Source organism: Pundamilia nyererei, unplaced genomic scaffold, assembly GCF_000239375.1.
Source record: "Pundamilia nyererei isolate P.nyererei 1_Seehausen unplaced genomic scaffold, PunNye1.0 scaffold00512, whole genome shotgun sequence".
Classification (NCBI taxonomy): domain Eukaryota; kingdom Metazoa; phylum Chordata; class Actinopteri; order Cichliformes; family Cichlidae; genus Pundamilia; species Pundamilia nyererei.
Window position 1 is genome coordinate 70,943 of NW_005187913.1, and position 14,948 is coordinate 85,890.

General features: G+C 47.7%; 1 protein-coding gene across 1 annotated transcript; it reads right to left on the minus strand.

Moving 5' to 3' along the window:
- Positions 1-6: 6 nt before the first annotated feature.
- On the minus strand, positions 7-13,912 carry slc1a1 (solute carrier family 1 member 1). The gene is made up of 12 exons (XM_005754140.1): positions 13,009-13,912; positions 11,516-11,656; positions 6,801-6,893; positions 6,599-6,713; positions 6,077-6,119; positions 5,888-5,983; positions 5,492-5,676; positions 4,107-4,214; positions 2,253-2,375; positions 1,911-2,105; positions 596-730; positions 7-514 (listed from the first exon to the last, which is right to left on the minus strand). Exons 1-12 carry the CDS (start codon positions 13,106-13,108, stop codon positions 274-276), a joined length of 1,575 nt encoding a protein of 524 aa, XP_005754197.1. The 5' UTR covers positions 13,109-13,912; the 3' UTR covers positions 7-273.
- Positions 13,913-14,948: the final 1,036 nt, after the last annotated feature.

The window sequence follows — 14,948 nt, forward strand, 5'->3', positions numbered from 1 at the left end:
CACACACACACACTTGCAAAAAGCTCTTCGTTTGAGTTCATCTGTGCGAGAAAAGAAAAACTCCTATTGAGAAAAAAGACTTTTTGAATCATGGCGTGATCTGAGATAATGAAGGAAGCACTTTAATCTAGCCATAGTTGTAAATGCCCAGCTTGAAGGGTGCTCTTCGGTTAGCTTAATGAAGGCTGCTATTGCTAACGTCGGTCCTGGGATGGGTCCGGATGGATAGCTTCTCTCCGTGCACGTTCTTCTCACGACTGAACCAGCCGGAGGCTAAAACTGGGACGTCTCCGTGAAGGAGATCGCATCCGTCTTGTCAACCGTGAAGCCTCCGTTCACGTAGGACTTCTTCTCACACTCCTCGTCATCCAAAGCAGCTTCCAGGGCAAAAGGGTTGGCGACATCCATGTCTGATGTCAGGTCCATCCGTTCTAGTTCCCTCTTGGAGAGTTTCTGGACAATGCCAGCTCCGTACGCATCGCCAAGGACGTTGATCATAGTGCGGAACCGATCCCTGAAACACGACAATCACAGTGAGTCTACAGCAGTTTCCACAAAGACAGTCAGCACAAAAAGACAATAGACAAAAGCTCACAGTAGCCAATCGACTGCAACGATCAGAGTGACATCACTGGCAGGTAAGCCAACAGCTGTTAAAACTATCACCATGGTGACAAGGCCAGCGTTAGGCACTCCTGCTGCTCCAATGCTGGCAACTGTGGCTGTTATACTGAAACACAAAGACACAATGTAACGATTATTCTTCATAAAGCACAAAAACATCTTCCAACCAAAAGGTGATATAAAGCCACGCCCATTCAGGGTTAAAGGGATAAAAAGAAATGACAGCTTTCTTTGCTCGTGTGCTGGGTTTGGACACACAGCGACATGAACATGAAATCTAAGCATTCTGGGTCCGTGTTTGTGAGCGAAGCAGGTGATGAACAGCCAGATGCTGTGGTGAGCACAATATGAAAGCAAAGCTGCTGATTTACTGGCCAGGCTATAATCATACCTTCACCTGTGGCCATTAGTGTGAGTAATGACCAGAAGCACAAGATTATGGAGACAAGTGGCAGAAACGAGCTTCCTCTGTGTGGCCTCTAGGCTCAGCCTCAGAGTCCGGCTGATTGGTCCTTCAGGAGAAGCTCAAAGTGGAGCCACTGCTCCTTCACATGATTTGGACATTGAGCAAGGCAGTCACCTAAGAGGCAGACTGGATGCCTCCTTCAAAGCAACTGATGCACAGCTGCAGTTGAAAAAGTGGGAAGAAAATGCTGCATAATTCACCTTTGTAGGAACTGTTGAGGTCAACAATCGGTAGCCTGGATTTTCTGGATTTCCTTTTTGTCTCACGAAGCTTTGAATCTGGTACATTTTTCTCCTATGAGGAGTTGGAGTGAAACCAATCCATGACACTCGTGTCCACTGTCAGTTCAATTCAACTGATGTCACACCAGAAAACTGTTGCCTCAAACCCTACAATAATTCAAAGACAGCAGATAAAAGCCCAACAATCAGATGATCTCCTTTGAGCCCTTTAGCGACAGTGGGAAGGAAAAACTCCCTTTTAACAGGAAGAAACCTCCGGCAGGCTCAGGGAGGGGCGGGGCCATCTGCTGCGACCGGTTGGGCCTACGCCTACTGCAGCATAACGAAAGGAGGATTCAGGGTCACCTGGTCCAGCCCTCCTGTAAGCATGCATAATGTAAACAGAATCGGTCCTAGCACTGAGCCCTGTGGAACGCCATCATTAACCTCAGCGTGTGAAGAGGACTCCATTTACATGAAAAGCAGGATATTATCGAGTTAACCAGGTAACCAGCAGTTTTCCTTCAGAGTGCTAATGTTAAAACTATCTCTATAAAGTTGTCTTTAAAGCTACGCGAGCAGCAGTAACAGCGACGTACCTGATGGTAACAATCTGGCCTACATCCAGAGCGTAATCATTCAGCTGGGCGATGAAGATAGCAGCCACCGCCTCGTACAGCGCTGTGCCGTCCATGTTAATGGTGGCGCCAACCGGGAGCACAAAGCGGGTGATCCTCTTGTCGATGCAGTTGTTTTCCTCAGCACATCGAAAGGTGACAGGCAGGGTTGCCGAGCTGGCAGACACAAGCAGAGGCAGCAAGTATTCTGTGGTCAGACACTATAGAGCTTTAGATTCATTAAAATAAAACATCCCTGTGCCCTGAAAACGTTTGGGAAGCTGTTTAGTCTAATCACAGAAATATGAAAGATCCGACTCTGACCTGGAGGAGATCATGAGCGCCGTCACCAGGGCCTGAGCCATTCCTAGAGTGAACGTATACGGATTCTTCCTCACAATGACGAAGAAGATGAGGGGCAGACAGACGGTGGCGTGGATAGCTAGACTGAGGGACAAAACACACAGCGTTATCGAGCCGTGAAGGGAGTTACAAAGATATTAGAAGAAGAAATGTGAAGAAGACTCGCGGGACTCTGTCGGACTCAGAGTTGTTTAGTTTCACCTGTGTTTAATTATTGACACTGTTCTAAGCGAGTCGTGTTCTTTCTATCATTTGTACATTTTAACATGTAGCTTATTCTACATATTTCAATATCCACGAGCTTTTGCCGCTGGGAAGAAATACGCTTCAGTCAGTCTTTTTGTGAATTCAAAATGCTTCAGTGGGCTGAATGATGAGGGAAGTAGCTGCAGGTGGCTCTTTGAAGTCTCCACAGTCATAATTCAATTTAATTCAACTTTGTCATCTTGTCATTTCAAGACGCTTTCTAATATGTAATGACGTAGTCAGAGAGCCCCGGTGAGTAGGTTGGATGCCTCAGGGCCACTTCCAATTCCCTTTGGCTGCTCCGCTCACACAGTGGCTCAGCTATGCTCCAATCACATGCGAGGATATAGGATAATATCATTGTGTGAAAAACAGAGAGGGTGATGGACGCGACAGTCAAGTGGAGCGTGCGTCTGTCCTCTCAGTGAGTGAGACAGTAACAGCGGTGAGGACGGCTGTGCGAGTGCAAAAACACATAAATATGCCTGAGACCCGTAAACGAAGCAGCATCTGGCTGCAGTTTAAAGACTTTTTTGTCTCGGTCTCGATACCCTCTGGTCTTGGTGTTGTCTCGGTCTTGACTAAAAGTCTACAGATGAGCCAATGAGCATACAGGAGAGCTGAACTGAATCTGTATGAGCATGAAGACGTAACGCTAACGATGTGTCCGTTCTCCCAGAGTCTCCCAGCATCACATCTTTGAGATCTCATCTTGTTATGCCCAGAGCCCGCTACACTCTGGGAGGTCAGGCCGACCTGTGGCTCCTAGAATTCCTGAATGGGAGCCGGAGCGTTGAACTGTGGGGACCAGCTGCTCGTTGACTTCTGGAGACAGACGCTCGCTCTGCTTTCATGATTTTTGCTCAAAGGGTTTCTGGTTAAAAGAGCCGAGGTTCTGTCTTTAGTATCACACGGCTATCACAGAGTGCTTTGAAATGAACTCTGTTATCAACTGTCTTTACATAAACCTGTGCTAAACTGCTCCGACAGGTTTAGCTTCAACCATAACTAACGTAATGTGATCTGAGTACAGCGTGAACATTATTCACACGCGTAATTATCCTCTGCAGACATGCTTCTATCAGCTACAAGCCTCGAGTGCTACTCCTCTTTAGAAGTGATGCATTTCCTTCATACTGGAACATAATCTTGTGATATTTCATTTTTGCCCAACGTGCACACTGCACTGTTCCACACAGTGAAGCTGGGACAGTGTCACGGCCAGTGGGGGCAGACCGTGACACTGTCCCAGCCTCACGGTTCCACACGGTGACGAGTTTTCTTCTGCTGCATTTGGAGCCACAGGATGAACCTTGGACTCACCTTGTGGGTTAACTGAGGGGATGTTTTATGTTACAGTCGTTAATTGTGCCTCGTACATTTAGAGGCGTGAGTGAAGCTTTCATTACTGCATTCTTGCAGGTTGAGCAGTTTTAAATGTCCTTCGCCCTTATCAGTGCTCACACAGAGCTCAGCTTTTATCGTACACAGGAGGGGGAATCGGTCCAAATGTCAGCCATAAAGCCCGGAGTGTGGAACGGCCGGATGGAGAGTAATGGCAAAGCTTACCCGCTCAGCACCGTCACCATATAAAGACCCATCTTCCTGAAGATCTCCCAGTCTTCTACCTCGATGATCTTTGCAGCAATAAGAAACAGGATCCCTACGGGCATGTAGCTGAAAAGACAAAGCTGCTTCAGTTCCACGATGAACACATCCTCAGACACGCGACAATAACAAAGGTGACCTGCAGGTAGAAGTTAATGATTTGAAAATGATGGAGTTCCTACTGAAATGTAGTTAATCTAGCAGGTTTACACAAAAAACGAATGCTACACGTTTCAGTCAGAGTGCATCATGTCAAACCCCTGCAACACTGAGCTGGTCAGTTAGCAGCAGAGGGGGTCGGCTTCATAATGTTCAACCTTTTTCAGCTTTATTGACAGATACAGAGAAGAAACGACAGCAGAGAGAGGGAGAGAGGGAGGGGGGAGAGAGGGAGGGGGGAGAGAGGCAGGGGGGAGAGCAGCCGTGGATCAGCCTCGAACCTGATGAAATGAACAACACAGGAGGGGCCAAACAAGCCAACACTACAGAGGTGTTTGTAACATTGTCCTTGTCTCCTCTGTTTTTGCACCTTTTTCACTGGTTTGGTGTCACTATGAGGACAAGGTCCAACTATCACTGCCGTTACCAGAAGGTTTACTGCGTCTCCCAGCACAGTGAGCATGCAGGAGATTCAGGACACAGTCGCTGCAGACGGTCCTTCAGACATCAGCGGGACTGGCATCTGCTCCTTTGTGCAAGCAGGACCAGGAGGAGCACTGACAGAGCCCTAAAGAGTGAACTCTGTTCGGCCGCTGATGTGAACGTCTCTGACCAATCAGAAACAAACTTCATGAGAGTGTCCTGAGAGTGTCCTATAGTGGTCCCTGTGAGTGTAATTTGCCATAGAGCACCAGAACTGGCAGGTCCATCAAGTTTGGGCTTCCACAGATGAGAGCAAGTTTACCTCGAGCACGTGGGACAGATGTGACAGATGTGACAGATGTGTGTGGGTGTGGAGCGGCCGTGGACATTGGCGTGCTGCCTGTAATCGTTCAGCATGGCTGGTTTGGTGGGTTAATGATGGCTGAGCGACGGCCCCCCGACTGCCATCAGGTACGGGAATGAAATCCTTGGACAGCCTCGACTAAGTGGGTCGGATGAAGTAATAAAATTATACAGGAACATTTACACCACCCGATCATCAGTTTTCTTAACTGCTTATCCAAAGAAAGGTTCCTCTGTGAACCTGAACCGCAAAAGTGATCAGGAACGGTGGTTTCACCGTTTCACCGTGTAGTTTTAGGGTGTAGTTTACACACCGGTTTACAAACTGGTGTAGTTTACACACCGGTTTACAAACTGGTGTAGTTTACATACCAGTTTACAAACTGGTGTAGTTTACATACCACATAATTATCTGGACCAGTTTCATTGTTGCTTCATTTAAGGCATCAAAAAAGTCCAGCAGGATCCGACCCTTTTCTCCCATCTTCCCAATGACGAGGCCGAACGCAACACAGAACACGATGAGCCCCAACACATTGATCCCATCGGAGTACGTGCCGACGATCTTGTAGTCCTTTGTGATGTTCTGCCGAGAGAAGGGAAAGACCATTCATGAAAGCTGCTTCCACAGACACACAGATCCACTCATGAGCTCTGCAAGTGTCATGTCAGCACCACAGCTGCCTGAGCTCAGCCTGCTTATAACTCGTTATTGAGCCAATCCATTAAACGAGACACTGGCTGCCAGCTGCCGACACATGAGACTAATGTCACCACAGTGGAACGAGCACACCTACCTCCATCACAGTCATGATCGTGGTCGTGAGAGGGGGCACTGTGCTGCTGTTCACTGGAAGCTTTTCAGGCTCCAGTTCTTTGCGTTTTGTTTTGTACTAGAGTGGAATTGGACACAGTGTCAGAATCACACGATGACAAGCACCAGAATCGAAGGTAGGCTAGAATAACAGGATGTGTGGTCGTCTTACCTGCTGAAAACAAGCCTGCACCAGATTTTCAGGAAACATGTTTCTGTCAGTGGAAAGCACAAAGCTGCAGGTGAGCAGCAGAACGGATGCATCTCTGTGGCAACTCTGAAGTTAAATATCTAGCAAAACATACTTTTCATGAATGCAGCTATTAATAAAGACCATGCCTCAAATATAAACTGTCATATTGTGCATTAAAGCTCTTTTTTAAGTCCGTGCTTTTCTTCTTGCACGACTCTGTCATAGTTGAGCCACATCAGTAACAGTAATGTCAGAATTAGTCATAACTTACCAAGCATGTCAAAGACAGGGCAGCGTAGCGCTGCAGTGACTCGTCCTACATGTTTACCTGAGATGTAACCTGACACCAATAAAGGATGCTAGTACGACGCTACCCGAACCAACTAAACAGTGTTTGTTGGGATATTGTATGATGAAAGTTTCCGTTTCAGGCCATCAAAGAAAGATGCAACTCTTCTCTTCCATCCTGATGTTCCCGAAACATTTCCATTAGAAACTCACCTGAGCAGGTCCAACAGTGTGTCGACTGTGGTGACATTAGGAGGAGTCCCAGCTCTGTCGATGTGCTCAGCTGTCTGAGACACGCCCGGTTTGATGGTCATCACTAGAATAATTCCTGTCAACAAAGATGCCACTTAGTAGCTACAACCATTCGTTTTATACGCTGCATATAAAACGAATTATTAATTCAAATGTGACTCACCAAGAACAACCGCAATGATAGTTGTTGAGAAGTAATAAACGACAGCTCGCAGACCGATCTTTCCTGACACCTCGGAGTCTAAGGCTGCAACACCTGTTGGTAAGAAACACATTCAGTGTATTTAAAACACAGGCTCAGCCCACACATCAGGGTCCAGGCTGATCCAGGTAGCTGCAGGGTGAACTCGGGGGTACTACAAAGCTGGTTCGGTTCTTACCAGGGTGAATCACAGTGACGGGGGGACTAAGGCAAAGGCCTTTGCTTAGGCAGAGGTTGTCCTTCTCTCCTGGATCGGCTGCAGCTTTCTTTAGGAGCCGTCCCAGCTGTGACAAACGTCCAGCTGTGACAAACGTCCAGCTGTGACAAACGTCCAGCTGTGACAAACGTCCAGCTGTGACAAACGTCCAGCTGTGATAACCACATTGACTCAGGGCCTTCCTGATGTTCCTCTGCCTCCCTGTGTCAGTGGGGATGGTGTTCGCTCTGTGTGGTAGCGTGCTGATGATGCCCAGTTTGTGCTCCGGAGGATGATGGGAGTCAAACCTTAGATACTGATCCAAATTTGTTGGCTCTTGATAAATATTGACTTTTTATGTCGCCCATCCCTGATGAACTTCACGTGTTTGTTAATGTGATCAGTGAATAGTAGTGCACCCTGAGCCTACACAGCCATAAACATGCTGACATCTGATTTTCACCCAGGTGTTCTCTACATCAGCTTTCTGCTGTTCCATGATTGGACAACAGATCTTTTTCAGTTACTCCAGTAAAAACTGGCCACAGCTGATGAAGCTGGGACCCACGTTCTTTCTGTAGGACTGACCCTGTATGTGAAGACACAGTTCAAACACACGTGGTCAGTGCTGAGAGCGGTCCTGCTGCTGAGAGCGGTCCTGCTGCTGAGGTTGGGCTCATCCTGCCATCTCTTACCAACTACCTCCAACGCTTCTTTTTGTCTTTACACATTTGAGTTATTTAAACAGTGATTGTGAAGATAACATAGAAAAATGTTTCAGAGGACCTGACTGGTCTGACAGGTGCATTAATATCCACAGAGCAATAGAGTTTCATAGATTTTATTCTGTCAGCAAACTGTTTTTAGATTTGATCCATTTTGGATTGTTGGGAGTCATTTCGTCTCAACACCTTCTGTAGTTGTAAACATTCGATCCCGTACAATTTGTTATTTTACATTTTTTATGCTTCCAAACATTCGCCCAAAACCTCGTCTGCTGTGACTGCTTTCAGGTGTGCTCCCTGGTGTTTCCCATGTTCCCCGTCATCTTGTTCATAGTCTTGGCCTCCCCACACTTCTCTGTCATCTCATACCGTTTGGAATCTGTTTCCTTTCAGTTATTTGGTTTGATATGTGTTTCAGGTCAGCAGACCAAACACTTCTCCATCACAGCAGCTGCCCAGCGGTCAGGCCTCACTACAGCAGCAGCAGCTGGGTGAGTGCAGCTCTGGTTGGTAGAAAGGCAGTCAGAGGGCCCAAACCTGCCTTGTCGCCTGAACCTGAGTCATTTCTCACTGCTTGCACATGAGCGAGAGTCAGAGGGTCTGATCTCCATCTTCACAGCTGCTCACCTGCTGAGCCTTCAGGTTCTGCATCCTCCATCTGCTGCTCTTAGCAGGATCCAAACGTGGCACCAGGACACCTTCATGGCCCCTTAGATTCTCCATCTCTGCTGAGCCCACACAGCCACCCGACCACCCTGAACTGTTGCCTTTCTGCAGGTTCCTGGGCAGAACCCCGGAGCTGTCCCTGATGTTTGGAAATGTTTTGTTCCCTAGTTTTCTGCACCCAGGCTCCTCCCCCCGCCCTGGTCATGAGACAAGAAACATCGAGGAAACAAATGAAACTCTACAACTAGAACTAAATTACAACCAACTCTGACCAACTCTCCATCACAGAACGAGGGGGAGAAACCAGACAGACATACTGGGAACCAGGAAACTGGGGACAAAAGACTTCACAGGGAGGACACACAACCAGGACATACTGGGGAGGACACACAACCAGGACACGAAAAGGACCAGAGCAAATGAAACTCAGAACTAGAACAACAAACGATGACACTAAGAGGCACAAGAACACGAAACAATGACAACATAACAACAATAAACGAGGTCCAAAAACCAGACCAGCAGAACACCAGTCCTGTCAGTGACATCTATTAACTTACAAAGGCCAAGGGAAAGTACACAGGCGACAAACCTCGGGAGAAATGCAAGAGGCAAATCTAGAAACAACAACAGGCAGCTCAGTAACTAATGAACAGTGGATATTTGAAGATGCAAAGTGTGATCGTCATAAGAAGCTGTGCTCAGCTGAAATCACTGTTTCAGAGGCAAAACCAATCGAACGGAGCTGAGAAATATTTTGTCTTCATTCATTTCACGTCTGAGCGACAAGACGGAGCTATTTGTTTATCCACTGCAGCAGGGAGCCGTGATATGACGAACACAGAGAGAGATCAGTCAGAGCACTCGTTCTGCTACAGTCAGCAGGGTTTCTGACTGAGGAGACTGTCTTAACCTTTTTACTACAAGTGGAAAATCCAATTCAGTTTTATTTGCATGTCAAATCGCAGCCACAGTCACCTCAGGGTGCTTTGTACTGTAAGTAAAGGCACTGCAATAATACAGAGGCATGGGCAGCACTTTGGTGACAGTGGGAAGGAAAAACTCCCCTTTAACAGGAAGAAACCTCCAGCAGAACCAGGCTCAGGGAGGGGCGGGGCCTCTGCTGTGATTGGTGGGGGTTAGGGGAGGGGGACAGGACAAAGACGTGCTGTGAAAGAGAGCCTGTGTATAAACACAGTGAAGGCATCATGTCCCCAGCAGCCTACACCAGCGTCACCTGATCCCGCCCCAACTATAACCTTTATCCAAACAGAGGGCGTGTCTCCCAGCTGAGCTTTGAAGTACTTGTTTGATTATTGCCACCGTACAGGTCTGAGGTACGTCCCCATTAATACAGACAGGCTGATCAATGTAAAACAGTTATTGATGGTGAGACTTTGGAGGAAGTGATTACTGAAGTTACCTTGGAAACAGGAGTCAAACCCCCACATTACAGTCAGCAGTAGCACTGCAGTGACAGACGTCCTGTCAGAGGCTACCGGTTATGAAACTCAGTTAGCTGAGGGCAACTGCTCTTTAAGACTGTGATAACAGGAAGGTGGGCCTATAGAGCCAAGTCATGGCTGTTTAAGTCTCCTCAAAGGCCTGTGAGGAGTAACAGAGTTAGACTGAAGCATTAATTAATGGCAGGACTTCTTTGAGCAGTGCGTGAAGATGTAACACGATCCATGATAATCAGCCTTTATAGGAACAGAGCAATACACACACGAGGGAACAGAGGAGGGAGACACAGCTGAACCCAATTAAACATGACAAGACAGGGAGGAAGCAAACGAATACAAGACATGGACCTTCAAAGTAAAACAGGAAACACAGAACACAGAGAACACCGAGCACAAGGACCAAAACCTGAGAACTAGGAATACAAAACAGAAGCACGACACTAGCAGTGAAACCAAAGATGAACACAAAGATCAATGATATAAAACACTGGGTCACCCACCCAGGACTGTGACACAATGAATCAACCAGCAGATTGTAGACACCACCTGCGCTTCAACCTAAGACACAGCAGACTTGTTCCCACAGTCAGAGGACAGAGCAGAGTTTGTTATGGAGAGCACAGAGCCAACCTCTAAGTGAAAGGATAGGACAGGTGTTTCACTATAGATGCAGACTGAGCTCCGACTCAGGAACTCTCCCACCCTCCTAGTTTAGAAGAAGCTTCTACGTTTGAGGCTCAGCCCGTTACAGGACAGGACAGACAACCTTACAAATTCTATACATGGCAAACGAAAACTTATCATTTCAAGTTGATTTCCAGACACAGACAAGAACAGGAAGACACCACAGTCATGAGCAGCATGAAAAGATGGACTGGGTTTCTCCACAACAGCTGCCACAGTGATCTTATCACAGCCTGAAGGTTTCAGCCACCCTCCAGTCTGGCCTCAATATACAGGAAACGCAGGCTCCTCTCGACAACAGCACCCACAGACAACTACACAACAACAAAGTCATCAGTTACCGCCCTACGGGACGCTGTCTGTACCCCGGGGGCGCAGCTTCCACAAAGAAGCAGCCCCACTCAGACCCACTGTCAGCAGCACCATCCAGCTGTCCCTGTGGGGAACACGCTCACATCAAAAACTCCACCGACTTCACCAACAAGCTCCAGAAACACCGGATCCAGATGAAACCACCGACAACCGAGACAGTCAGAAAACAACTACAGCAGGACGGTTACCGAGGAAACAGAAGCAGCTTTACCCCGATCAGATCTGGAGGATGCCAGCGTTTGAAAGAGGACTGAAAGTATCCGAATACTTTACTAATCCCTGAGGAAATGATCTACAGCTGCTCCTTCCAAGCTTCTTAGATATGGCTCAGCAAGCTGCGTATAACACATACAGCAGAGACTCTATGCTGCACTTCAGACATGTTTTACTTTTATTCCTTCATCTGCAGACGGTTTGAGGGTTAAACCTTCCTGATGAACTCTGATCTGTGAACATGACCTGCTCCCTAACAGGTTAGTAAGAAGGGAACCAGCTTTGTAGTACAGAGAGCTCAGGGTTAACCTCAGAGTTACCTGGATGGGACGAACTGCACCGGCAGGCCTCTGTTACCTGTTATCATGCTTGAAATGATCAGAGGAAGAATGACCAGCTTCAGCATTCGCATCAGGATCTCTCCTGGGAAGCCAAAGTACTGCTTGTAGAGATGCGACAGGGATGCGTACTCTCTGACCACAACACCCAGACTGATCCCTGCAAGAGCCAGAGACACGGTAAACTCCACTTCACCTGAAAGAAAACTTTCCAAAGAGCACCGATCACTGAACAAACACTCGTGCTGGTTTACATGTGTGACATGAAACAGGCCAGACAAGCACATCCAATCAGGACATTTCAGCTGATGCTTTGTCATCTAAACGGATACAGAATTGCAACGACTTTCATCATCGTGTGCGTCAAGTCCTTCACACGGGAAACAGGGTGTGTAGTTTGTCCCGACCCTGACAATGGGCTTCCCGGTTTTTACATTTAATTTGCTTTAACGTTTAATTCTTCGTCCTCTTTCAGGGCTCAAAGATGTGTGTGAATACTGCCTGCTCTGTCTGCGCCCCAGATGCTCCACCTGTGGCTTTACAAAGACCTCCACCTTCTTCCAGACGGCCTTAGTCAAAAGTATCGCCCTTCACTTTGTCATCGGTCTGTATCGTGGCCCTGCCTACACCTCCTATTCTGGTGTTGTGCCTGAAAGTGATTTCTGGCATTTAAACTGTTGTAAAGACTTGTTGGCCTAAAACCTGTCAAACTTATTTCTCGTGAACATTTCTATCACAAGCTGCAGTCGCATGTTGGTGAAGTGACTCTTTCAAACCTGTCCAGTCCTTCTGGACTAACCTGGTCTCACCTCGTGTGTTATATTCCTACCTGTGATCAAACCTCTCTGTAACACATCTGCCTTTAAATCCCGTCCTGTGTTCGAGTCCATCTTGAGATAAGCCTTGAAGCAGAGTGACATCTTAGCTCCCATACAGGAGCTGTTATGAGTCCAAAGGGACACCTAATAACATCTTAGTATCTGCGTTTCCTGGTTGGGAATCCAGCTGCTGCAGACGGATGATTATACTGTTTATTTTATTTGGATGTGCATGTTGCCTCATATATCTGCTAGTTGCTGTGTGGCTGTGTTAACAAAGGCTCAGCTGTCGTCTCCCTCTGCCTGAACACAACCCTCACACCGCACAGTGCACACTTAAAGCTCTAAGGTGTAATTAATGACACAGGAAATGTGTTTAATATTAGCTAACACATGCACATTTAATCTGAAGTGGGTCAGCAGGCTGATATGAAGCAAAGCGCTCATTCCACGGTGCACAGTGCTGCCTCAGCGTGGACAGCCTCCACAGCCGCTGTGTCACCTCAGTCTGGTCACGTTTGACGGAGACACAGACAGATGGATGTCCCCACAGTGAAGCATCCTCCAGTCTGGACATCAAATGAAAACGCATGCACCCCCTGCTGAGCCAAACCAGCGAATGCACAACAGCGTTGGAGTAAGGAGCAAATAGAAAACAATAACCGGACGGCAGTCAGCAGAGGCTTGCACGTACCGAGCACCACCGATACAATCGTAGACATCAGGAGCCAGTTCCTCTTCAGCGCGGCTTTGATGTTCAGCACCCGCCGCTGCTTGTTGCCCATCATGTCCATGCTGCTGCTTGTGTTTGATTGTTCTGGAAGAAACACCGATGCTCGGCTGCAGACACAAACCACTCCTGTTATCGAAATGTCAGCTGGAGGAATAGCAGGACGGACGCGCAGCTGAAGGATGCAGCCGTCAGACGCTGCTGATGCTGTGAGAGAGGGTGGTGTGATACAGGCGGAGAGGGGGTACGCGCTCTCCCTCCATCACCCTTCCCCCATTTGTTCTTCTTTTCACGCGAGTGCCGGCTAGATTAAAGCCCCATGTGGACACGGTGCACGCAGAGCAGGGATTTTACTGCACAGCTGCAGAGAGATGTTTAAAAACACTCTGCAGGAGGCTGTAGAAGAAAATCCTTCCTGTGGATGTGGCGGGTAATTATTAGTTACACGGCACACACGCCCCCAGCTTAAACATGTCAATTACAAATACACGGCTGATCACAAACACGGACACAGATGTGACGCTGCATGTTCAGCGCCACCTTCCGTCGGTGCGGAACCTGGCGTCACGTGATTGAGTGGTTAGTTTACGTTTGTTAACTAGTGACGGGGTCATAACTCAGAGCCCACGAGGACTGTGGGGGAGCCTGTCCCGTCAGGAACTCTCGTTTCTGCATCCTCGCTGTCTTTACGTACATCAGGCCTCAGCAGGGGCGGGGCATTGTTTTGTGTTGTCAGGGGCAACACACACGTGATCAAAACACAAACGTGACCCCGGTAAACAGAGTTTACGTCTTTATTTTTCCGAGTTATCGATTCCGTCACTAGTGAGTGAACGAGCTACTGCACGGCTGTTAGCCAACCACGTGACGTCACGTCCGCGCAGACGCCAGATGTTGTTCAAACTTTAAGCACGTATTTGTTTAACCCGGGTTAACATGGGTGGTTCGGGTTAGGGGCAGATGTTCACAGACAGTTGCTGAGAGCAGGGCTCCGTGACGTGAACTTTCATTTTGTGAAGAACACACCTGAGTGTGAGCTGATGTGTCACGTGTCTGCGGCCTGTTGTGACTCTACTAAAGCTCAGTCGCCTTCACCTACAGGCCTTGGAAAGACACCGGCATCTTACAACTTTGTTTTAAAACAAACAGCAAACAGTTTCATAAGTCTTTGGTCATACCCAGAGACAGCTGCTCTGCTTCTCACTCTTTATGACTGATCTTTTATGTGATAGCAGCACGTTTACACACAGCACATCAAACAAAGTGTTAACCATTCCTCGCCGTCAGTCCCCTGACCGTGGTCGGGAGACACGAGGGGAGATGCTTCCTCCAGGGCCGAAGTTTGTCCTCCTTCGGGGTTAACTCCCTTCACTTTTGTGGAGTAGTGAGGCAGACAGAAATCAGCCGAGGCACCGGAGAGTACTGAAGAGATGAGGCTTTAATAACAGTACTGCATAGGCTGTAGCCCGTTAGAACGCTGCTCCCGGTCGCCCTCTCTACCCACGACACACTCTCTCACTCTCCTTTTCCTCTTTCGCTCCCCGCGTTTCCTTCACGCGCATGCTCACACACACATCACATACACTCCTTGCTGCACCCAGTCAAACACAAGACAGCAATTCCCGCAACAAAAGTATTGAGAACCAGCTCGATTGGTCCCTTTGTCCCATCACTACAAAATACTGACCTTGCAAGTCCATTATGTGAGTATGCTGCCATCTACTGTCACCAACTCAATTCATATTCACACTCTCAGCCACTTTAACAGGCTCAAGTGTTTTTGAACAGCTGTGTGTATATCTATATCTATATTGTAAGGAAGTGGACTCCCTTATCATTTGTATTATAACAGCACTTTAGGAGCATCCTGGCACTTTATTAAAAGCACTTTAACTAGCACTTTG